This window comes from Pseudoliparis swirei, chromosome 12 (genome assembly GCF_029220125.1).
Source record: "Pseudoliparis swirei isolate HS2019 ecotype Mariana Trench chromosome 12, NWPU_hadal_v1, whole genome shotgun sequence".
Classification (NCBI taxonomy): domain Eukaryota; kingdom Metazoa; phylum Chordata; class Actinopteri; order Perciformes; family Liparidae; genus Pseudoliparis; species Pseudoliparis swirei.
In genome coordinates this window covers 5,812,094-5,836,612 of record NC_079399.1, presented here as the reverse complement: position 1 = coordinate 5,836,612, position 24,519 = coordinate 5,812,094, and the positions used below count along the sequence as shown (strand labels likewise).

At 43.1% G+C, this 24,519-nt stretch overlaps 2 protein-coding genes across 4 annotated transcripts; both read left to right on the top strand.

Moving 5' to 3' along the window:
- The first annotated feature begins 83 nt into the window (after positions 1-83).
- On the top strand, positions 84-5,133 carry fkbp6 (FKBP prolyl isomerase 6). Of its 2 annotated transcripts, none has more exons than XM_056428952.1 (9): positions 84-304; positions 1,714-1,831; positions 1,921-2,010; positions 2,091-2,332; positions 3,057-3,176; positions 3,280-3,477; positions 4,101-4,210; positions 4,353-4,447; positions 4,751-5,133. In XM_056428952.1, exons 2-8 carry the CDS (start codon positions 1,741-1,743, stop codon positions 4,423-4,425), a joined length of 924 nt encoding a protein of 307 aa, XP_056284927.1. In that variant the 5' UTR covers positions 84-304; positions 1,714-1,740; the 3' UTR covers positions 4,426-4,447; positions 4,751-5,133. The 2 variants fall into 2 exon arrangements, with proteins under 2 accessions (XP_056284927.1, XP_056284928.1); XM_056428953.1 differs by having other exon boundaries at positions 84-1,127; positions 2,091-2,293.
- Positions 5,134-5,970: 837 nt separating this feature from the next.
- Positions 5,971-24,092, top strand: arhgap18 (Rho GTPase activating protein 18). 2 transcript variants are annotated; one of them, XM_056428389.1, is made up of 18 exons: positions 5,971-6,048; positions 14,394-14,649; positions 15,058-15,199; positions 15,793-15,875; positions 16,077-16,229; positions 17,138-17,201; positions 17,731-17,849; positions 18,585-18,656; positions 18,794-18,887; positions 19,019-19,110; positions 19,894-19,971; positions 20,098-20,257; positions 20,361-20,443; positions 20,539-20,745; positions 20,844-20,978; positions 21,767-21,888; positions 22,029-22,084; positions 22,209-24,092. In XM_056428389.1, exons 1-18 carry the CDS (start codon positions 6,014-6,016, stop codon positions 22,298-22,300), a joined length of 2,043 nt encoding a protein of 680 aa, XP_056284364.1. In that variant the 5' UTR covers positions 5,971-6,013; the 3' UTR covers positions 22,301-24,092. The 2 variants fall into 2 exon arrangements, with proteins under 2 accessions (XP_056284364.1, XP_056284362.1); XM_056428387.1 differs by lacking the exon at positions 5,971-6,048 and adding an exon at positions 7,436-7,726.
- The last annotated feature ends 427 nt before the right edge of the window (positions 24,093-24,519 follow it).

Here is a 24,519-nt window from a genome sequence, read left to right as displayed (position 1 = left end):
TTTAGTGTTTTGCGTGTTTGTGTCTGTGAAACTAGGAGAGGCCTAAGTGACACTTGTTTGGAAAACAAAGACAGACCCATACATCCTGGCTCTGAAATGAATGAATAGATACAACCATTTATATCCCAACAGAAAGTAAATTGTTTTGAAGCATCGTATTTTATTTGAAATGATTGATTTGTGTATTCTGTACCAGCGTCCTCCTCGTTAGCGGCTCCTCTGTGTTTACTAACCGCCGGATACTGGATATAAACCCGTTTCCTGACATTGAGACGGTCGGTTTAAAGTTACGGTTCCCGTTGGGGTAGGTTTTTTATGTTTATTTTTCATTTTATTTTGTTACTATACACAAAAACATGAAACACTGGGGGGAATAGCATGGCCAATCCCAATCTCCACCCTCATGGTCATGGACAAGTCACATTACAATGAATTGTGGGTAATTACCTTGGGATAAATCGCTGCTGCCCTTTACCCACAATTCATAGCCATGTGACGTTATACACGCAGTTACAAATGGACGCATAACAAAGGTAAACAAAGAGGACGGCACGTGGGTGTTCAGTCTGCCATATTAAATGTACTCAAAAACATTAAGGATTAAAGAAAGGAACATAAAAACACGTGAAGTCAGAGGATATTTATTTATTCATCCAACATTGTATTGTTTTGACAAAAAAAAGTAAACATAGATATAATTTTGTATATTTTGCAGCAAAGTGCTGTTACCATTTCAAGCCCTCGCAGGCTCTCACGCGCAACCATTTAACAGGTGACGTCAGTGAGTTCTTGAGGGTTCAGGGTTTAAGGCCTGAGGAAAGGGGGTACAATGAGGACCCTCTCGGACCTCGTGCGGCCCACAGCTGAGCCCCGCCTCCCCGCGTGCCGCAGCCAGTGACGTCACCCGATGACGCAGCGACCGCCAAACCGAAGTCAAAACTAGCCGCGCGCTCAATTAAGCCACCTGGCTTTAAACTTCATAAAACAAAATAAAAAAATAAATATAACAAACCTACCCGAACGGGAACCGTAACCTTAAACCGACCGTCTCAATGACAGGAAACGGGTTTGTATCCAGTATCCGGCGGTTCCTCAACACCGAGGAGCCGCTAACGAGCAGGACGTCGGTAAGCTAGCAGAGCTAGCTGAGCTAGCGTAGGGGACGTGAGCCGTTACTGCAGTCAAGTTACTGATATGTTGATTATAATATGATTATTAGTCTGTATTTTGGGGATAAATGTGGCTGAGTTAATGACTGGTTAGCTGGAGTGTGACTCCATCTAACTTTAGTTTAGTTTCAGTCGAATACTTTAACTTGTGTCTTCTCACACATGATTGATGTCTATAGTTGAGATAATTGATGCACTGTTAAACAGGTGTTGTAATATATGAAGGTCTTAACTAGGTTAAAGTATACACATTGTATATTGGAAAGTAAGATTATGCTGTAAGCCTAATAATATATGTATAAGTGACAAAACAACAAAAAATCTAAAATAATAGCTGACAAAAGATTACAATGTTGAGCAGTTTTCTCATTATGTTTGTATTCAGGAGAATGAAAACAAACGAGGAAACTTGCGGATCTAAATTTCCACGACTAAACCACCCGACTGTATCGAAGCATTCCTGTGCTTTGATATTAAGGCTGGACGTGCACCTGAAGGACGGCAATGTGGAGTTATTTCAAAGCTTTTCTTGTGGCCTTTGTAGTGTCCGTTCGATCAACTTCGCCAGCAGATGAACGATGTCCTTGGAGATGGAGGGATCCTGAAAGAGGTCGTCCAATCTGGAGAGGGCCCGCCGATACCTCAAAATGCTTCAGTATCGAGTATGTCCGAGTTTGTTCTATTCTATTCTACTCTTGACGAATTATTTTGTCCTGCCGCGACCTCTCCTGAATCCCCTTTTCTCCCACAGTCCATTACTCGGCTTTCCTGGAATATTCTGACCGGCCTTTTGAAACCAACACGCGCTTCAAGTACCCCCGGATGATGAAGTTAGGGAGAGGTCAGTCATACTTTGTGCAGGTTCAATAGAAGTTTCCTCCTTGATAAACACCCCAACACCGCCCCTCATCATTCAAACAGATGTGACGCTGGGCGGACTGGAGCTGGGTCTGCTGACCATGCGGAAAGGAGAATTCTCTCGCTTCCTCTTCCAGCCCCAGTACGCCTACGGGGACATGGGTTGTCCTCCGTTCATTCCCGCTGCCGCCGTGATCCTGTACGAGGTTCAGATCCTCGACTTCCTCGACTCGGGACAAGTGGACGACTTCATCGCAATGAGTCCGGTAGGGATGCTTCAGGTGTCCCGTTGTTGTCACGATGCTGTGAGGTGACAGCCGATGCATGCATTTGTCAATCCTGCTTATGTTATTACCTTCGCATTGAAAATGCCGGAAGGTTATGTTTTGATCGCTGTGTATTTATTTATTTATTTATTTGTATGCGTGTTATTCGCAAAACTCAAAAAGTATTGAACCGAATCGCATGAAATTTGGTGGGATGATTGTTTATTATCCGGGGACCAGTTGATTAGATTTTGGGATCGATTGGGTCAAAGGTCAAGGCCAAAGGTCATGAACAGGTCAAAATCTTTCGCAGAACTCAAAAAGTATTGAACCGAATCGCAAGAAATTTGGTGGGATGATTGTTTATTATCCGGGGACCAGTTGATTAGATTTTGGGATTGATCGGGTCAAAGGTCAATGTCAAGGTTATGGAAAGGTCAAACTCTTTTTTTTACCATAGCACGATACATTTTTGTCCAATTGGCATGCAACTAATGCCAAAATGTTCATAATTCAATGCCCAATCTTGTGATATGCGAAGGTATGCGCTCTACCGAGTGCCCGTTCTAGTTGTTATTGTTATGATCATGCGTCTTGAAACATGTGATCAAGCCCACAACCTGTCGCTTTTTCTTTCTTTCCAAAAATATATTTTTTTTATCGAGACAATAAGACAGAAGGAGGTTGAAAAATTTCCGCGGGGGGATTTCTGTTTGCAGTTTTGGCTGCTTTGTGTGACTTCTTTTGCTTTCTCTGTCTTCAGGAGGCGCAGAACACTCTTCCTCTGTCCACGGTCCTCGAAGTCGTCGACACACTACGCAGCTTCGGCAACCGTGCCTTCAAACAAAGCCGCTACGACAATGCCAAAGATCAATACAGACGGGTAAACCTCGGAAGAGCGGATAAAGAAACCACGCTCCATTTTCAGGTACATGTTGCCTTTTTAAAAAATATATATTTAGCGATGGATTCTGTGCTTGGCCAAGGCATCGATGCTGCTGAGGAACAGGGACACGCCGAGCGATGCCGAGACGGAGAAGATCAAGACGGTGATGCTTCCTCTCTATCTGAACCTTTCTCTCACCGAGCTCCGTCTGGACCGCCCGCACAAAGCCCTCAAATATGGCAATAAAGCCTTGGAGATAGACTCTGCCAACACTAAGGCTCTTTACCGCTGCGGTCAGGTGAGACGAGGGCTTTCTGTTGTTTGCTTCTCAAAATAAAAATCCTCTCAGGCTCTTGGAAGTCTTTTTAAGTGTGTCTGATATTAAAGGTTTTAGGTTTTAAATAGGGAAGACGACGGCACAGAAAGAACCAGACGCAATAGAGGTTCAACCCTTGGTGGATCGGATCAAGTTTGATTTGTTGAATGAAGAACTACAAAAGATGATACGACTTTTATCACGAATTTATTTATAATTGTGTGTACATTTAGCTTTAGAATTCAAGTATGCATAGTTTATCCTTCAGCTCCAGGGTCACCGAGCGATTGTTTTCTAGATGAATTGTTTGGTCTATGAAAAAGGTCCACCCCGGTTTGTCAAAGTTGAAGGTGATGTCTTTAAATGTCTTGTTTTATCCATCCAAAGCCCATAAATATTCAGTTATATATAATGTAAAATCAGCATAGAGATGAAAACAGCATTTTCTGCATGGTAAATTACTTTACCCAACAATGGATTATCACAAATAGTCGGCGACTGTTTTCCTGTCGAGCGAAGAATCGCCGCAGCTCAGCTCTGCTGCTGATTGCTCACGCTCGAGATAACAATTACCCCACTGTACCGACTGATGTCATCTCTGTCAGGCGTATCTGGAGCTGAGCGAGTACGAGAGCGCCCAGGGTTGCCTCATAGCCGCTCAGGCAAAGAAGCCCTTTGACAGCGACATCAACAACCTGCTGAGGAGAGTGGCAATGTAAGAGGAACTTTGGTTGACGAATACGGGAAGTTCACATTGAATACGGACTATCGGTTTAAAGATGCGTTTGGAGTTTGAGTTTAAAATGTGAGTGCTTCCCGAAGATATTCTATGTGTATAACCTGTGTCCATATTTCAGATGCTGTAAGGACAGCTTGGACGAACAGAAGGAAATGTACTCCAAGATGTTCAGTGGCTTGAGGGCCAAGTGAAGACGTGAAGATGAGTGAACGGGTGAGAGATCCTGTCTGTCTGTCCGTCTGTCAGGGAGTCATCAATATTCATCCAACTTCCTTCATCTTTTATCGTTTTAAACAAGACACAAAAAGGATTATTTGTGTCTGCCTTCCTCAACTACAGCTCCCATGAGTCCTTGCGATACTCACACAGTATGTTGGACTAGACTCGCGCTCACAAATGTAGATAATTATTTAACTTGATATAAAAGGACGAGGAAATTAAACCCACTGCATCGTGTTTGGGCTTTTCAGAAAGACCGATCTGATTGATCTCATTTCACATGTTTGTGTGTTGCAGATGACTTTATGGGTAAAGAACGGCCCGCTTTCTCTCCAGAATCGCAAACTCTGAAAGTTAAAACTTTGTTTGTTTTTGTGTTGTTGTTTTGCCCACGTTACAAAAGGGAATAATGTTGTTTCTTTGAGTTCTTTAAACTTTTTGTAACTCAACAGTTCCAATTTAAGGATATTTTTTTTGCCGCCTGGAGGAAGATTTGCATGAACAGGGCAGCGTCTTGTCACATTTTGTTTATAAAGACTGTGTTTGCATGTTTTCACAGTCAATCTTGAATACTGACTCGTGGCTCCTGTTTGATTGGGAAGATAATTGAATCGCTGTTCTCACATTATTTGTTCTTGGTGTTGAATTTCTGTGAAATAAATGACCTTGGATGTAGAAATTTTGGTTGTCGGTATAAATTGCTTTGTTTATAAAAAGTGTATTGGCAAAGGGATGCACAGTGGCTGTTGTTGTGATAGATTCATAATATTCCAGTTTGTGCATTTAACATGTTGACTTCTGGACTTTATCAATGCACCTTAGTGGTGTGGATAATTAAAAGGGTTGAGGTTTTTTTTTTTGGGCCCACATGGGATTTGGATCACAGACCAGTAAAAACTAAAGAGCAGAGTGTCACTGTGAGTTTCAGAGAACCTGCAAGTACTCTTGACATCATTAGTCAGGCTAGTTGTCGTGTGTGCCTGAAAACAGCAGGGGGCGTACTTTAACAACCTCTTCCTCCAGAAGGGCAATCTGCTCCTAAGAAACATTAAAGTCAAGCTCAGGTGGAACAACTCTGAACACGACAGCGATGTGAGATGGTCGACTATTTAAAACGGGAACAATTTATAATGTTAAAGGTCGACGTCGATAGGCCCACACTTCATTGAGTGTTTTCCAGAGCTACTGTAAGGAGCCATCATCCCCCTGCCTTGTGTTACAGCCTCATCTACTGTACAGCATCCCACTGTCCTCATTAACTGCCTGAACATGCTGCCGTATTGTGCGAGGAGTAAATATTTGGCACGGCGCAGCAAGTGAGTGACTCGTAGTAACTGGACAGACGGAGGAGTAGAGGGAGGTAAGATGACGAGGGGGGGTTGGGGGGGGGGGGATCAGAAGTGCAGAGGGGCAGATGGAGGAGCAGAAAAAAATCTGATTGACCTCTGGTTAATCCGCTCGTCACGGTGTGCGAGCGTCGTGCCATTTATCTCCCGGCATATGGCCAGCAGGTCGTTCTCTGGCAACGACTGTGACTGGACGCAGACACAGACGGACACGATGGTCTGCAGACTCGCCTGCTACCTTCATCTCAGGTGAGAGACGGTGACGGTGTGTGTGTGTGTGTGTGTGCGTGCATAATCCTTGTGTGTGAGGTTGCTCTCTCTTTCTGGCACGCGTCTGTTTTAGTGTGAATTTAAATGTTTTTTTAAAAAGGCATTTGTTCCACATTCAGATACCGATATTTTTGCCATTCCAATATCTTCCGTTTTTTAGCCGCACTTGGAAATGTGTAGTTCACTTTGCTGTCTGGGGAAATGTGTGCCACGAAATATTTTCAGACCTTATTTTTTGTTTAGAGGTGTGATATTCTGTGCTATAGGTTTGCTGTGATGAACACGAGGAGGAGCATAACATATGAGGACATGACATAAGTATGTCGACAACAGGGATAATTTAGCTGGGAGGTTTTTCAGGTTTGTATGTTCCGCATTTACCTGACGGCTGTCTTGTTAACTGCAAGATGTACGATAAACTCCTAAAAAAAATTATTCATTAAACAAGCCTCTGGAACATCTACTAAAAATAGATGTTCATTTAACACATTCCTGATTTAGGATACAATTCTTCCCAATCAGGTGGGCTTTGGATGATTATTCAATTCACGGCAGACACACTAAGTAACCAATTTATATTTTATATTGCAGTGTTGCTTGTTTGTTAATTTGAAAGCAGCAAGCTGATTAAAAAGAAAAAGAAGCCTGTTGACGCCTGTATTGAAGCCACCTTCACCTCTTTTTTGTTTTTGGTGCCTTTTGCTTCAGGCTGGCCTTCGGCAAGTGGAAAGCATGATTATTTGGATTGACTCCGACCTTCGGGGACGTTTCTTTCTCTGGACTTAAGAATCTCCTCGTTTGTTTTGGCTGTATGTTTGACGACTCTCCAAAATGTTAATGTAGCAGTGTGTCACAGCATCTGCTTATTACATTCACAATGTCAATATTGAAAGAAAATTATGTGAGTGGTTTGTTGATTTATCTTTGAAAGCACCCTCTAAAAATGCGATATATTTGATATATATATATAATATTTTATATATATGTATTATATATATATGTATGTATATATATATATTTTATATATATCAAATATAGTATATATATATTTTATATATATATATATACACACTATATTTGATATATATATTATATTTGATATATATCTCAAATATATCTTCTTTTTTTTTTAACATATATATATATAAATATATAAAAGCATCCACTGAACTGTTGCACCAGGAAGTAATCTGTACCGTCTTCGAGCAGCAGGGGGCGCCAGGCCAGCTATTGGTCGTTGCCCCCGTGGTCTCAGCCAATCAGCGTGCAGTGTTGTATCTATAGTCCAGCCCCCTCGTCCTGCCTCGCAGGCACAAGTTGTTGAGAAAGTCGAGAACTAAAAGGAGACGGAGGGGAAAGAGGGAGCGGGACATGTCTGATGTCAGCATGAGTCGGCAGCAGAGCGGGCCAGCCATGGAAAGCGCTGCTCAATAGACCGATAGATCGATATATATATATATCTTATATAGCTACATCTAAATAAATAGGTGGATGTCAGCGGTGTGTGAAGCAGAAGGCGACAGAAGACGAGGAGGAGAAACATGAGTCGGCAGCAGCAGCAGTCCCAGGGAGTGGTTTTAACGGGTTACCACAGCAACGCGGAACTGTTGCCGAAAACTGGACCGTGTGCCCAGGACCACGAGCCCACCGTGCCCAGGTGTGTGTGCGCGCGTGCGTGTGTGTGCGCGCGCGCGTGTGTGTGTGCGCGTGTGTGTGTGCGCGCGCAGGTGTTGGAATATAGCGATTTTAAAAAGGAGGGTATTTTCAGCTAAAGGTGCGAGAAGCTGGTGAGCAAAGGGCACAGGGATAGTTTTATTATTATTTTGTTTCACTTGAGAGCTGACCCGAATATGTTTTTGAATGAAAGCCGCCATGCTGCAGTGGGGGACACTGCATCCTGCTGGACAGCCCAGCAGTGACGTCACAACAGAAACTTGCCTAATTGCAATTTATTGTTTTTTTTCTTTAGTTTTCCATGATGAGGCCAACTCCGCCCTGTCTTGGCCTTGTGGGTGTGCTTTTCCCTTTCACCACATTCCTAATCAGCTCATCAGCTGCTTAACCTTGACTTTGTTATACTTGTCCAGATTGTTAGTCGCAAGGTTGCCGATCTGACCCTTCTGCGCCACCGCATGGCACCAAAAGGAGAAACTATTGTTTTGAATCGGTGCTTAGTGTCTATAAACAGCCGCCACTATGATGTTGTTGTTAATGGATGGTTGAAAGTATCAAGAGGTGTAGATTATGTTATTAAATGTTCCAGCAGCTAATTTGGACAAGTGATTAGTCATTTAAGAAAGGCAAATATTCTCAATACACATTCTCAAAGCCTAATTTAACACCTTCATATGTCATGGTTTGTCATGGCCGCCTGACCAAAACTCAAAGATATTCAGTTCACGGTGATCCGAAAGCAGCAAGTCACCACATCAGTGAAGCTAAAGTTAGCATGATTATTATTATATTAAAAGAAAGTGGGATATTTTAGCAGAAATACAGATAGATACAAAATGAAGGGGGAGTAAAAGCAACATGAAGTGTGTATGGACCCAGAACGGTGTCTTTGTATGTTCTTCCTAAACATACTCACTGATTTGGTGTTGTTATGGAGAGCAATGCCCGACACATTGGATTAAAAACCTCCAATCGGGGCTCAGTTAGGCTGAGCTACTGTTATTTTCACACCTGTCAACCCTTCCTGAGAGACCTGAACTGTATCGAAGCGTCTGCACTCGTGTGGTTTCTCCATTTGTTTGTCACGATGCGTCATGCTTCATGGCATCTGTCCGTCTCAGAGGAAATTGGAGCTCAACTCGCACTGAAACAACTGTACAGTTAAAAGTGTTTTATTTATCACGAGGCACACTTGTTTACCCGCTCAGGCCGGCTCTGTGTGCGTCCAGGACGATGTTTGGATCAGCAAACAACTGCCGTCAACAACCGTGGTGTGGTGCAAGTAAACAACCCGCAGAGAGAGACAGTCTGGCGTGTGTGTGTGTGTGTTTGTTTGTTCCAGATGGCTCAACCGGCTCACTATAATAATAAAAAGCAGCATCACGTTACAGTCTGCCTTTTGTCTCGCCTCCCACAGCAGAGAGTGTGTGGCTCCGGTCTAGGTTGACGTTGGGGCGTAGTTTTGCAGTCATTGCCCCCCCCCCCCCCCCCCCTCCAGACAGAGGGACACAGATGGACAGACGGTGTCTCGTGGGACTCACGCACATGGACGCCCAGGTGCTCTAAGAAGGAGAAGTTTTGAGCTTTCAGGGGAAGTGTGTTCCTGTTGTGGTAGAAACCAGTGCTTCATCGATGCGGCGTGACTTAGTCAGTGCGGACGCACTTGGTTTGGATTAATTCACAGACAGCCGGACCCCCCCCCCCCCGCAACGCAGCACGGGAAATGACATCTGCAGAAAGGAAGACGAGCCGTGGTGGGTTACGAGGTGTCAGAAGAAGAGTGAACGGTCATCAAATGCAATAATGGTTTGCAAAATAAACAAAAACAGATGGCAAGAGAGCCCCCCCCCCCAAAAAAAACAGAAACAAACTGGCAGATGACTTATTCAACCAGTTGGTAAAACTAGTAGCTGAGAGAGAGAGAGAGAGAACAGGGGTAGCTTCTGTCTTCCTCAGAAGGCAGCTGGCACCTGTTGATCTGAATGGGAATCCCTCACACACACACACACACACACGATTGTCATCCTCTTTCCCCTCCTGCAAAACATCCTCAGCCGCCCCATTGTTTTACTTTTTCAAGCCGCCAAACCATGAAAATAAATCTGGTCTTCCACCTCCAGAGGTGGAGGAAGGACTGGTCCTTGAAAGATTGTGCGCTTTCTTCCTGAGAAACACGTGAGGAAGATTGATACCACATGGATACCACATTGATACCACATTGATACCACATGGATACCACATTGACACCACATTGATACCACATTGATACCACATGTGAACGCTCTGTTTGTGTGGAAGTTTTCCTTTTCAAACATGGATTAAATAAGCATTATCGGCTAATATGGCGACGTTTAGTTGTCCCCGAGTGGTACTCTGGAGACACAAAGGTCACGAGGACTCAAATAGTTTTCTGAGTTCACTTCCTCAAGTCTTGACTCTCATTCAACTCCTAAGTGCTGAACTCGCTCCATGTTGGGCGATACCGTTTCCTTCTATTCCTGTTTGCACCTCAGTGTGGGATTTACCTTTTTTTACGAGCTGTTTTCTCACCCCCTCCACACACACACACACACACACACGCACTTCTTCTTTGTTGTCAGCGTACTCAGCAGCTGATAAAAGGTGGAAAAAGCGGATAAAGGTACAAAGAGTAGAACAATTACACTCACAGCTGCAGCACCTCTTTCCTTTTTCAAGGTGAGAATGTGTTTGTTCTACTCACAAGGGCAGCCCACCTGATGTGTGTGTGTGGGGGGGTTGGGGGGGTGAAAGAGCTACGTTGTGTGTGCTGTTGTTTGTAATGCTTTGAATAATTTGCATCATTGAGGGCATTTATCGGCACTTTAGTCGCGTATGAACTTCGATGGCAGCGCTCCAAAAAACACACACACACATTTCTCATTATTTGGACCAACTCACTTCGAGGAAGCACGCCTGTCATGCTTTTGAGGTTGATAAATCACCTAGTCGTCAGAAATAATTACTTGGGTGATGCGTAGCTTAATTTTTAACGCGGTTGTGAATATGTTTTCTATTATAATGTTAGTCTGGGGTAATCGTTAGCCCGATGACATCATGTGACCACCCCGGTAATTACAGTTCCACCTCGTGGCCACCGCTGCTCTTCCTGGGGTTTTGATATTTAAACACAGCTGTGCATTGAGCCTGATGCTAACGTTACCGTGGGCAACAGCCTTACATCGACAGTGACGCATGTTGATGTGTAAAATGAAACTTCTTGCTTTGCTTACCCTTGACCCTCAAACTAATACAATGTAAGATCAGTAGATAACAAACTGTCATACTTTGAGTTTAACAATGATTGTGTGTGTGTGTGTTTGTGTGTTCTAATCTCTGATTTATGGTAGTCAAACTGTTCTGTACTACTGCACCGTGGCTCTGGATGAAGGTCAATGATTAACTCCTGAGAGTTCATGTCTGCCAGCTTCAAATCTGCTTCCAAGTTAAACACATCTTCAGAAAATCAAGGACATTCCTTCCAAACGAAAACATTTCAACTGGTGAGGATAGCATGTCTCTACAGGTTTTATCACACAGTGTGTAGATATATATATATATTTTTAAATATATATATATTTTTATTTAACCAGGTAAAACCCATTGAGATTAAAAATCTCTTTTTCGAGTTAAAAGAAACTAAAATAATCTGTATTTATTTATTTATTTAAATAATTATTTATTATTTATTTCAATAATTAAATATATAACACACACACAAAAGTCCCCTGCGAGGTGTAGGACGAGAGGAAGTGGGAAGAGGGAAGTGGGTAAGAAAAGAGATTGGCGGAAGGAAGGAGACGAGGTCAATTGTTGTTAAAAAAACAGATCAGAGTATTTTTATTTTTTTTAATGGTTTTATAGACTGCATGTGTGTGTGTGTGTGTGTGTGTGTGTGGCTGGCAGGAAGCCAGCCAGCTGTGGCATGTGGCCTTGGCTCCCTGTGAAGTGTAACGCTCTGTTTATAATTCCAAAGTAATTAATATGGAGCATCAACGCATTGAATTATTCCTTTCATGTCCTAAAAGTCTGATAATCAGATTCCTGTGTAATCTCTCTCAGTTTTTGCATCGATGTTATAGTCTCTACACCCTTTGACATGTGTACCTTTTACCTAAAGCATCAATATTGTTATCATTAGTCCACATCATGGCCCTGCGTATGCAGTTTAAAAAAAAAGTGTGATGCTACCGTCTTCAAAGTTAAATAGAAACTGAAGCAGCGGTGACTTATTACTAATCTTGACCTGTAACACGGAGGCGTGTCCATGTCGTGGCTCCGTTGCATGGATCACAGTAACTGCTGGCGCTGGATGCGTCGACCTTTTTTAAAAAAGCCCCGTCGACGGATACACAGCCGAGTTTGGTTAGTTGAGACTGAACTGAGGATTGTTGAGGAGGGGAAAGAACGATGACACCCTTCCAGCTCGATTCGGGACGGGACCCGGCAACCACAGACCGGCAGGCAGCGCCGATATCGGTCAGTTGTTCTTCCTGAAGGGCCCAGAACCGACTGCTTCTGAACACAATTCTGTGTGAAGATTTTTTTCCGGGGTTCTTTGCGACATAAAGTGCTTCGTCGTGAACCCTTTGCACCCAGTAAAACTTTTGATTTTGATTTTGGAAGAAAGAGTTCTTTATGGATTCTTGAAATCGCACAACTGAACCCAGAAAACTCTAAAAACTGATCGTGAACCGTCGTTGTTGTGGGTTTTAGGGTTCTAGATCAACCTCGGTAATGTGAATGGTTTATCAGTTGATCTCACTGAGTGGATTCTAGATATATATATAATATTGAAGGGTACTTGCTACGTGGGTTCTGCCTAGAACCTCATGGGAGGGTTCTGTGTGACGCCTTTAACATGACATTACATCACATGTCATTTAGCAGACGCTTTTATCCAAAGCGACTTACAATAAGTGCATTTCAACCTAGAGTACAAACTAAGAACAACAAGAATACAGAAAGTAACATTTCCTCAACATAGTCGAACTACAAAAGTACCACAATAAGAGATATTTAAGTGCCACTGAAGTGCTAATCTGTGTTTTAATCCAGATATAGTCGGAAAAGATGTGTTTCTTTTTAGTTCCCGGCGGAAGCTGTAGAGACTTTCTGCTGTCCTGATGTCGGTGGGGAGCTCGTTCCACCACTGAGGAGCCAGGACAGCAAACAGTCTGGATTTCGAGTGATTAGCTCGAAGTGCAGGAGTCACAAGTCGATACAGATGGTTCTAGGTATAACTCTTTACGTTGGGTTGCAGGTAGAACCCTCTGAAATGGTTTATCGAAGTTCCCACCAGGACAAGCTGAAGACCCCCACGTGGTTCTAGTTGGCATTTTCTTTCTCAGTCGAGCTGCTCTCACCATAATATCTGTAAACTGCAGCTTCAAGTGGAGGAGAAACGGGGGGGGGGAGAGAATGTGCCGTGTCACATGTCACTTCCTGTCTCACTACAAAGAGGACATTCAGTCCAACATCAGCAAGAGTGAGACTGACATCAAAAAAAACATTTGGTCAAGATTCACCGACGACTTCGATGCATATTTGAGTGGCGCTTCTCTTGTTGTACTCGGGTCCAAATGGCCCGGGGTAACATTGTGACCCATTTATTTGTTCTCACACTCTTCCGATGTTGTAATAATAGAATATATTACAAGGTAGTAGACGTGCGTAGTAGGAGCAGCGGTGCGGTCTCCCCGTCTGGGTCCTCTGTGGACGTCTCACGGGCTTAATGAATTCTAAAAGATGTTAATGGACATTGTAAACGCAGTTTAATGAAGGACGAGCGCTGTGCATGGACTCGAGTCACCGGGTCATGAGTTCTGAACATTGCTGTTAACTTGAGAGTTCAAAATGTATTGTTCGAGTGCCATGAGCCCAGTTTCGAAAACTATCTCGATTGATAGAGGACACGCGTATGTATTTCTGATTTTTGGGTGAACCGTCCCTTTAAGGCCTCCCATGCAATAACGATGAAAGCCATCTGTGTCACACCAGCGGTACGCGGCATGCTGAGACGAGCTGGCCGCGCGAGAGCTGCTGTTCTTAGTCCCCGCTGGTGTTCTCCTCGCCGGAATGTCAACGCGCTGCAACCTCGTGTTCGATATGAATCTGAATCAAAGCGAAAGGCAACGCCTGTCTGGTAAAACATCGCTGTGTACACTTCCCTTTCACAGAGCGCGACACCACCGCTTCTCAGACTACCTCACATTTATGATCGCCGCAGGCATCATCCGTCACCGGTAAACAAGGTCCAAAGTGCACGGCAGTAACACCGTCGGTTCTGTCGGTCTGATTTTGATGCGTGTTATGAATTTTTTATTTATTTTTTAAATATACTTTATTAGAGAATGTGCACAATATAGCGACAGGGATCAGCGAACAAGTGTTTTTTTTTTTGTGTGTGTTCTGTTTGCAGTAGTACTGCATAAAGTGACAGGAAGGTAGAGCAAACAGACAACGTAAAGTGAAAAATGAGAAGAAACACAACTAATAAATAAATAAATGTAAAAAAAATTGTTTACAAAAAATATATTTTTTTTAAACGTAGTGTTATGAATTCTACAGGTGTTTTGTATAGTTTATACCTGTCTGACTACCTTTTCTCTCTCTCTCTCTCTCTCGTGTAGCCGTAGAACAGGCCACTACACCGTTCAACAGAACCAGAGCGCACAGCATGAAGACAGATCTGGGCTTTCTACAACCAACAGCAGCACCAAACCCCCCGGCACCGACCCGCCATCACTACTCGCTCACCCCAGGCTGCAGTCCTCCTACAGCCCCAAGCCGGGCTCCAGCCCCAAGCCGGGCTCCAGCCCCAGACACAGTCCTAATCCCAGTTCCAGGTCCAGACCGCGGCCACCGTGCCAGCGCAGCAACTCTCAGGTAAGCCGACAGGGATGCGAGGCGGTTGAAATCCTCTGCGACGTGTTCTCCAGAGCGAAGGTGTCGATGAGTGTGAGCTCGGTAAGAGCCAATAGGACGGAGGCTCGGTAATAACTCTTTTTACAGCAGAGGGAACTAGAGAAACATGCTGTGATGTGTGTTTAGATTCCAGGTGTTTCATGTAACATATGTGTTTAGTGTGTTTAGTGTGTTTAGTGTGTTGTGTGTGTAGAAGCTGCTCAGCCAGTTTCACTTGAGACTCGGATCAAACCGGCTGTAAATATCGTGTTTTCTTTAATATTTGCATCTGATCAACAAAAGCTTCTGACGGGGACGGAAACACGAACGGGAACTTGAAACTAAACGCTGAAATCCTCGTCTTCTGTGTGTGTGTATCTGCACATGTAGGACTCTCTGGACGAGCTGGAGATGGACGACTATTGGAAAGAGGTGGAGAATATCACCAGCTCGGGGGGAGAAGCGGCGAAGGGAGAAGGTGGAGAAGGAGGAGAAGGGGAAACGCAAGAGGAGCAGCAGAAGATTCCTGAGGGTAAGATACACCGTGTTCCACGGATCGACCCGAGAGAGACACACACTTCCCCTTTTTCCTTTCATCCGGCAGTGGACAGACTGTATTTTTTATTCTTGATTTACAGGGTCGTGGCAGAATTTGATCACAGGCAGGTTTGGGCTTGTGTTTCCAGACAATGGGCCGCCGAGCGTAGACAATGTACAGTTAAAAAAGGTTCAATGGAGAAGGGTAATGATCCGGAGAAACGATTATAACATGTAATTACTAGCTGTTTATCAAAATTACACTTTCAGCTCAGACCTGTGGAGTATCGCCCTGCGTTAGAGGGGTGTGTGTATTTACGTGTGGTTGTATTTAACCTGAAATGCTATTGTTCTCTGGCGCACACACACACACACACTTCTGGTTTCGAGTGTTTGTCCGGTCTGTGGTTACACCTTTCCTGCACCTGTAGAATTGTGTCTCGCGTGCAAATGACACTTTTGTCTTCTTTCATACCAGACTCCACCTTTTCCTTCATTTTGAGTTACAACAATTTGATAGTGATGTAGTATCTCAGGTACCCCTAAAAAATAAAAAATAAATCCTTTTTATCTCATTTTCTCTTCCAGAAGGCGAACAGGAGGAGGCGTGGCTTACAGAGGCGGGACTAGCACGGCTGTTTGATAATTCACTGGCGGCTGACCAGGATCAGGTGTTCATCATCTGTCCCTTATTTAAGTAGATTAATAATGTCATTATTGCACTTTACGTCTTCCAGATAAAGCGTACAGAGCATAAACTGTCCTGTTTAATCATGCCATGCTTCACACCTGCTTTTATGAGAGAGAGAGAGAGAATATATTTAGATTTAAAACTACTGACTCGTGCTTCGGTCCGATCGTTTGACTGCCAGGAAGAAGACAACGCCGTGTTCCTGTCCACTCTGACCAGATCTCAGGTGGCGGCGGTAGAGCGCCGCGTGACATCACTACAGCAGACGTTGCTGCGGCGACGCAACCGGCATTGTGTTCCTGATGTTCGGGATATATTCAGACCTCCTGAAAAAGTGAGGGGACGCACACACACACACACACACACACTCACTCAAACTCAGACTAGTGGTATTGTGTCAACATCAAAGGGTATATGAGAGTACAGTAAATTACATTTCCAGTTTTCTTTACTCTGACAATAATTCATTCATCAGACATTTAAATTCAGTCTCCATTAAAGGTATACATCTACATTTTGTGAAATTCACTTATTTGCTTTCTTCCTGATAATTAGCTGGTCATGAGGGTGCTATTGATCCTCTCATCAATTCAATTCAATTCAGTTTATTTGTATAGCCCAATTGTTGGCTTCATCACCTCCCGGGCTGGAAAGCAAATCGGTGAATTTCCCATAATGCTGATTATTTCCTTTGTATTATTTGAGGCTTGTCACGATCTAAGCGGTGAAATCATGTCGGATAATTGTGGTGAAAAAGAACTTGTTGATGTTTCTCCCTTCATGATCTCTTCCCTGTGTGTTGCCATGAATAGATCATCCCACCACAACAAAGAAAAGAGACATTTCCCACCCTCCCTTTTTTCTTTCTTTTGTCTTTAACCACAAAGGAAGTAATCACGACTTCTTTTAAATGTGCATTTATTGTTTAATTCTCCAGTCTGGCGTCAGTCGGTAACCGATTCACACCCTGCAATACTCTGGACTGAATGGATTCATATTCAACATATTCAACGCATATGTATTTGGGTAGAAGTAGAAATATTACCGCTAATCCAAACCTACTCCGGTCAGCAGAATAAACCGTTTTATGGACCAAGAGTCTTGCACATTGTCCACTAATTAACAGACAAGATAATATGTAACATGAAAAATGTGGTGTGTGTGTGTGTGTGAGAATATGTTACTGGTTGAAGGAAGCTCTGCGCGCTGTACAGTTATGTATCTCCGTGTTATCTGCTGCAGGACGAGGAGCCGAGTAAACTCAAAGAGGGAAGTGAGAACGGAGAAAAAGATGTCCCTCCAGCTGGTGCGTGACACACACACACACACACACACACACATACATATGTAACGCGTGAGTCACCATAGAAAATGACCCAACTGAGGCCCAAATATACATCTGCCTAGCAACTCCCACCCCACATCTTGGAAATACAAACTGAAACGTGATCAGTTATGTGATACAATACAGCACAAGTTATTTCAAGGGTCCAGAGTTCATCTGATGTTTATAGGAGTATCTACGATGTAAAATGGACTAATATGTTCACCATTTCGGACCTTCACCACACCGGAATGACGACATCACTTAAAAATGTGTGTGGAGAGTCAAAGTGGTTGGCTTCTATCCACCAACAGAGAAGTTGTAGGAACGCGAGGCGAGCTTCTCTTTCTTCCTCTTTGAGCTGCAGTGACTGAAGCACTCTGGGGCATCAACACACATTTAAATGCTCTCTCTGTGTTTATACAACTGCACTTTGCCTCCCATGCATAAACACGTTTGTGCCTCACTTCTTGTGTGGCCGTGTGTCTTCTTTTTCTTTTTTTTCACGCAGAAGTGGAGACGGAGCTCAACGTCGACGTGGCGTTCTCGGAGCAGGCGCTCACCTACAGGGACAACCACCAGAGGTTAAAGGTCACCGCGAGCCCGAACTCACCTGACGACAAACTACCGGTGAGTCACACACACCGGCACACAAAGGCTATGCGCGCATGCCCTCAGCTGTGTGTGTGTGTGTGTTTAATGATGCACCGAGCCAATGCATGTTCTGATTGAATGCATTGGCATGCAATCTCACTCTTTGTGTTTGTCAGCAGGGTCAAGTGAGAGTTTGTATTGATAACGTATTAATTGCTGCGGGTCAATGATCTCCATAGATAGCAGACGGACATCTGACATCAAAAATCTAAGAACCTCACATCACAGGTTTATTGTTTTTACTGCAGGACAATATCTTTGCTTCACCGGAATGTACTGTTATTTGAATAGTTGTCAAAATAGTTGAGTCGTATGTGGGTTGGATGTTTGCCTCTCAGTTTTACAACCAGACAAGTGTCTACTTTAGGACCACAGGGTTTACATTATGCTCCCATCTACATGGCAACATATTGTGTTGCTGTGTTTGTCCCTGTAATGTAATAACAACATCGAGCAGAGGAACGTAACGTTGACTCCAACGAGATACTTTAAAATATGTATTGTACAGTTGGTCTAATGAGCAAACTTTATGGCATTCAAGTGCATTTTGAGTGTCTGTATTGCCCCCTGGTGGTTGAAGCTGGTATCACGGAGTCCAGAGTGAACGTCTCGTCACTTCAGTCCCACACAGCCCACGTTTGTTTAATGGAAAATGAAATATCGTCAGACATTAATTTGGCGTGACTCTACCTTTTTGTCTTTCGTCTCCAGAACTTTAAGCTGCTCCGAGACAAAACCGGTCAGACCAGAATAGGAGATCTGTCTCCTCTGGATATGAAAAAGGTATGTTATGTGTTTGATTCGTGTGTGTTTATTGATTTATGCATGATGATACCTTCATGAGACAAACTGCCCTGCAAGAGATGAGTTAGTCAGCTCCTATTTATAGTGTATGTTTCTGTCGGTTTTGCAATGTTCAGGTGCGAAGGCTGGTGCTGGTGGAGTCGACTGCTCTGTTCGACACAGCTGGAATCGACCTGAAGGCGCACAAAGCTGTCAAAGTCAAGACTAAAGGTCAACACACGCATACAATAAACTAAAGGAAAAGTCGTTAGAAATGGATAAACTGAATAGAAAGTTGTATTTTTTTCCAGAACAAATACACATTTCTGTTTGTTAAAATATTTGTCCTTGTGTGTGTGCAGAAAGTGGTGTTTTTGGCGTCCCCCTTGTCACTCTACTGGATCAGGACCAGAGGCGGACTGCTGGGACAAAAGTGCCTTTCATACTGCAGAGAGTGAGTGAGCGGGCCAGCCGGTCACATGGTCTTTCATGGATGAAACTTAAGTCGAGTCGATGTCCCCACAGTGTTGCATGCCAGAGAGAGAGAATACAACTTCAACCATTTCCCCCTCAAATGTTCTTTTGATCTTTCTCATTTATTTTGTGCCAGAAAAGCACACGTGACCCTCGATCATCATTGAACCACAACAGAGCTTCTATTTGGGCTCTAAATGTTTTGGGTAGCCATTTTTTATTTTTTTGGGCCCTCTGAGGTCGGCTCAGTATTTCATATTGAAGAGGTTTGAACTGATTCATCAGCTGATATTCCAACAGCGCTAACCCAACAGCAACGCTCCGTCTATTATTTGTACATTTTAAGAATAGCTTAACCAACACACCTGTTAATATTCCAGCCTTTTACCTAAAACTGAAACAGGAACTTGTTTCTATTAAAATCTGCACACATTTTTATGCTCAGCCTCCAGGTTCTTTTAACACTGCCTGGTAACCTCTTCAATTCGTATTCAGCTGTTGTCTCTTTTTGCCCTTTCAGTCAGTTTGGTTAAACTATTGTACGGCGTTTTTTTTGTCAGTGTACAAAACAAAATCCGTCATGCTAAATAACAAGAGGACTTTCTGTGACTAAAAAAAATCATGAAAGATATCTTTTTTTAAGTATACAGGAGCAATCTGACTGGTAAAAAATATCCAGATTTTGTGGCATGCAATCTCAAACTCTCTCTCTGTCTCTCTCTCTCTCTCTCTCTCTCTCTCTCTCTCTGTCTCTCACCCCTAGCTGATTACTCATATTGAGCAGGAAGGATTGGACACAGAGGGGCTGTTACGGATCCCTGGGGCGGCCATCAGAGTCAAGGTGGGTTAAAGCCTTTCACCTCCCACAGCCGCATTGTAACACGTTCAAACCGAAAGGTCGACCCTCGTCCTCGGCGACGATAAAGTCGTGGAACGATCTTCTCGCCCTCCGTGTTTCCGACTCCAGTCGCTGTGTCAGGACCTCGAGTCCTCTTTCTACGACGGGGCGTTTCAGTGGCAACAGCTGAAGCAGCACGATGCCGCCAGCCTCCTGAAGATGCTCATCAGGGAGTTGCCCCACCCGTTGCTGACCGTGGAGTACCTCAACGCATTTATTGCCGTCAACAGTACGTCCATGAAGCATTCTGCTGACTCACGGGGGCTTTAAAGCCTTTATTTGTTGCATTAAGCATTTCTGTGCATGTGTGCGTGTGTGTTTTTCTTTAAAAGAGCTCCCCACAAAGAAGCAGCAGCTGCAGGCTTTGAACCTGCTGGTCCTTTTGTTACCGGAGGCCAACCGGGATACCCTGAAGGTGTATATTCACGTTCAGTTGAATAAATAAATAAATAAACCTTTTGACTATTTCTATTGCACAGTAAAAATGTGACGTCTGTTTCCCTCCCCTAGGCACTAGTGGAGTTCTTCAAGCGAGTGATCGACCACCAGGACAAGAATAAAATGACTCTCAACAACGTCTCGGTTGTCATGGCACCCAACATCTTCATGTTCAAAGGCTTTCGATCCAAGGTGACGGAGCAACAGGAGTTCTCCATGGCAACCAGCACAGCCAACATCGTCCGGCTGCTGACTCGATACCAGAACCTTCTTTGGACGGTGAGTACCGAGAGGAGCTCAAATCCCCACTGAAACAAACCGTACATGCCAAACACTCATAGTGTGTGTGTGTGTGTGTGTGTGTGTCTTATCTCCAGATCCCCAAGTTCATCATGACCCAGGTCAGACATCAAAACATGGAAAGCCTTCGGAAACAAAATAAAGAGCGAGCTGTGAGAAAGCTGCTGAAGAAGATTACCACCGAGAAACCGACTGAAAAAGCCGTCCCTGAGGTAAGGGTTTTATTTATGTTATTTATTTAATCATTTGAGGGTTTATGTCACTGTCTTTTTAAAAATATTTTCTGATATTATTGTGGCAATTATTGTTACTCGGGACGACATGATAATATTTGTTGATTTGGAATTTAATAATTTAGCTGAAACCCACATCCAGCTGGTTTTCACTGTATGCCTCGACTCCATTGTCGCCAGTAAACAACCAGTAAAGGTGTCGGAGCCCCGTGCAGTGCTGGATTAATACATCATAGCTAAATATAAATAGTAAGATGCAATGAAAACCCTTTAATATTTGCGATTTGATACCAACCAATCATCCTACGGGGGCATAATTAGTAGAGCAATAATATCGCTCACTACAGTCTGTTGGGAATCAGTGACACCTAGTGGCGATATGGAAGAATGTCAGTCACACTGATGCATTAGTGCCATACAGTGTATTCATGTTTAATTGGATGTATTTAGTCATATCTAATGAGCACAGCACGTTTTTCTATGGTGCTCATTACATATGATTCAATTCATCCATATAAATATCCTGTATAGACAGTCGTCATGTAGGTTTACGATGTCGTTATACTAAAACACAGGCAGCCTATCAGACTAGAGCAGGGTGTGTTGAGTTTATTAAACAAAAGAGCAGGAAACCATCCAAGTCCACATTCTTGTTTGTGTGTCTGCGTCTCTGGCGCTGTGTGTGACGGTCTGTGTGTGTATTGGACTGTGTGTGTGATGGACTGTGTGTTTACTCGTTCCATCTCCCGTCCGTGTTTTGCAACCAGGAGAGTTCACAGGGATTCATTCGAGTTCAGGCACCGCAGTTCAGCAAAGTGTCCATGGCGGTGCAGCTCACAGAAGAGTTGCAGGCTGCGGACGTGTTGACGCGCTTCCTCAGCCAGGACAGGTAGTGTGTGTGTGTTTATGTGTGTGAACAGTACTCAAATACACACGCAGTATTTGTTTTTACCATGCTAAACATGGCCTCTCCCTTCATGTCTCCTCGACTCTTCCTCTTGCTTCTCTTCTCTCTCTCTGTCCTCCCAGTTCGGTGGCGGTGAAACGGGAAGAGCTGTGTCTCTATGAGACAGGTGGAAACATCAGTAAGTCCTTCTCCGATGTGTAGAAGTTGTATATTCTCTTCTTATTACCCAGCTGGTGAGCCAAGAGGCCTAAAAATGTGTTTCCCCCCCCCCTCCGCCTCTTTTTCTATATGTCGTCGCTCAGAGGAGAGATGTCTAGACGGTGAAACGTACATGAAGGACCTCTTCCAGCTGAACCCGACAGCCGAATGGGTCATCAGAGCCGTGCAGCGATGAACTCCTTCCTACCGTCATGGACCTGCTGGACAATGGACTGACCCACCTGTGTCCCACCTGGTTCTCTGTGGTTTCTGGATGCACTCGCACCATTAGCAATTTTTATTTAATTTATTTTTTTACATGCCCGGTTGGATGGTTTCACATCACTGGTTCGCCCTGAAAACTGCAAAAGAAAACGCATCTAGTCGAACGGCAGTTTTCAGACCTATAACCCCTTTTAATGAACTAATTGAACAACCAGATTGTCAGACGAGAAAAGGGAACATTTTGTGCTTTTATTTACAATAACGCAGACTTTCCATTTTTTTTCCATCCTGCCTTACGCTACAAGTATGAATGTTGGGCCTGGCGTACCACGAGCGTAACGTTTCAGAAAGCCATTGGACCTTCACGTCTCCGGAGGCCTGACGAACCACTTTTGTACTGTGGTGGAAATGCACCATTTCTCCCAGTTTGTGACGGCACTTGAGCCACAACATTGTGATTCCTAATGTTATGTGATACTGAAAGTATCGCAGTTGTGTACTGTAAATCTATTTGCCACTAATCACGATGTTGTGTCAGCAGTAATATACTGAAATTATATAGTTTGGGACAATTAATTAATAGAAGAACTCTGTTGAATCATGAATGAATTGCATAACATAATTACACAATTGTTTTGTATACCTAATTTTGAGAACATTGGCTTTTCTCTCTCTCTCTCTCATATATAATTGCATGTGAGTTAATCAAAGCACTTCACTGGAACCAGGCTGTATGAACATTGGAGTGACTGGTTTTATGTTAGAGGGTCCAAACCTGAGTGGGGGCTTCAGAGATGAGAGGGGTGATGAAGTACTACAGTCCTGAGGGAGAGTGACCCCATAACCTTTTAGAATAATGATGTCACAGACCACTAATCGGGGCACGCAATGATGACATTACAGTGTTTAACACTACATCAATATTGCTGTACATTATAACTTTATAAACCGTTGATGTTGGAGTGTGTTGATATGTGATCCATCTCCCAAAACTGCTCTTCGCCAGTATGTGTGTGGATGTATATTTAGATTTATTTATATATATTTTTATATATAGAAATATTTGTATGTATATATATATTCTTGTATTATATATATATGAATATTTATATATATTAATAAAAATATATCTTTATATATTTAAAAATATATATATTTAAAAAAATATAAATATATGTATACATATACTTTTTTTAAATATTTGTATTATTTAATTCATCAATTATTTTCAAGAAATAAATTGCTGTCTGTTAAAACTGCCGTGTTAAGTGATGCACTCTCACATGATGGGTTCCAAAAGTACGCATATACTCTTTTTCTTTTGTTTTTTGGCTCCCTAATCTTCACAGTCTGAATGTAAATTGATATTTTACACTGCTGAAAGTTGGACTAGAAAATCTAATGTCTTATCTTTTTTGGCACATGGCTCTGCTTCTCTTGGGTTTCAATAGAAGTCTAATCTGATACTGTCCACAGCCTGTGGAGGATCATATCTGCACCACAGAGTCAAACGGTGCAGATATTTCTCCTGTGGAAAGCTGTGGAGTACAAATAATGTGTCACTGTTTGAACTGCCTTGTATTATATTGTTTACTGTGAATGTCTTTTCCACATAAATGATGTCTTTGTCTTATTATTACCCCTAAAATGACCACTAAACAGCCTGAAAATAAAAGTGCAGTTATAAAACTATCATGTCTGCTGGTATGAGTGCTTGTCTTTGCAACAAGAAATAAAAAGAGTGCATGCACATTGGAAAAATCTGTTTGTTTGAATTGTATGTGTGTGTTCTTTTATACAGTGGCTCATTTCTGTCATACTCGATAATCTTCACTGTTAAATGTAAAGACCTACTTACAGTAAAGCCCCACTCTTTAACAAGTTGCTGACTGCCCTGATAATTTCCTGTGAGAATTAATGGCCCCAGTAAGTCCAATGGTTAGAGCGCTAATGGTTTTAGGGGAGCTTATGGACCCTGAGCCTTAGTGCACTGGTTTACTGTGGGTCAGAGACACACACCAGCAGATTTAACAGAGCATATAGTCACCTCTCTCTCTGTATATATATATATTTATATATATAACAATAGATACTTTTTTTGTCTATCATCTTAACAGTAATTTAATTAAGTAAACAAGTAGCTGCACTCATACATTTTATATTGTGGTACTTTTAAATATTAGTAATATT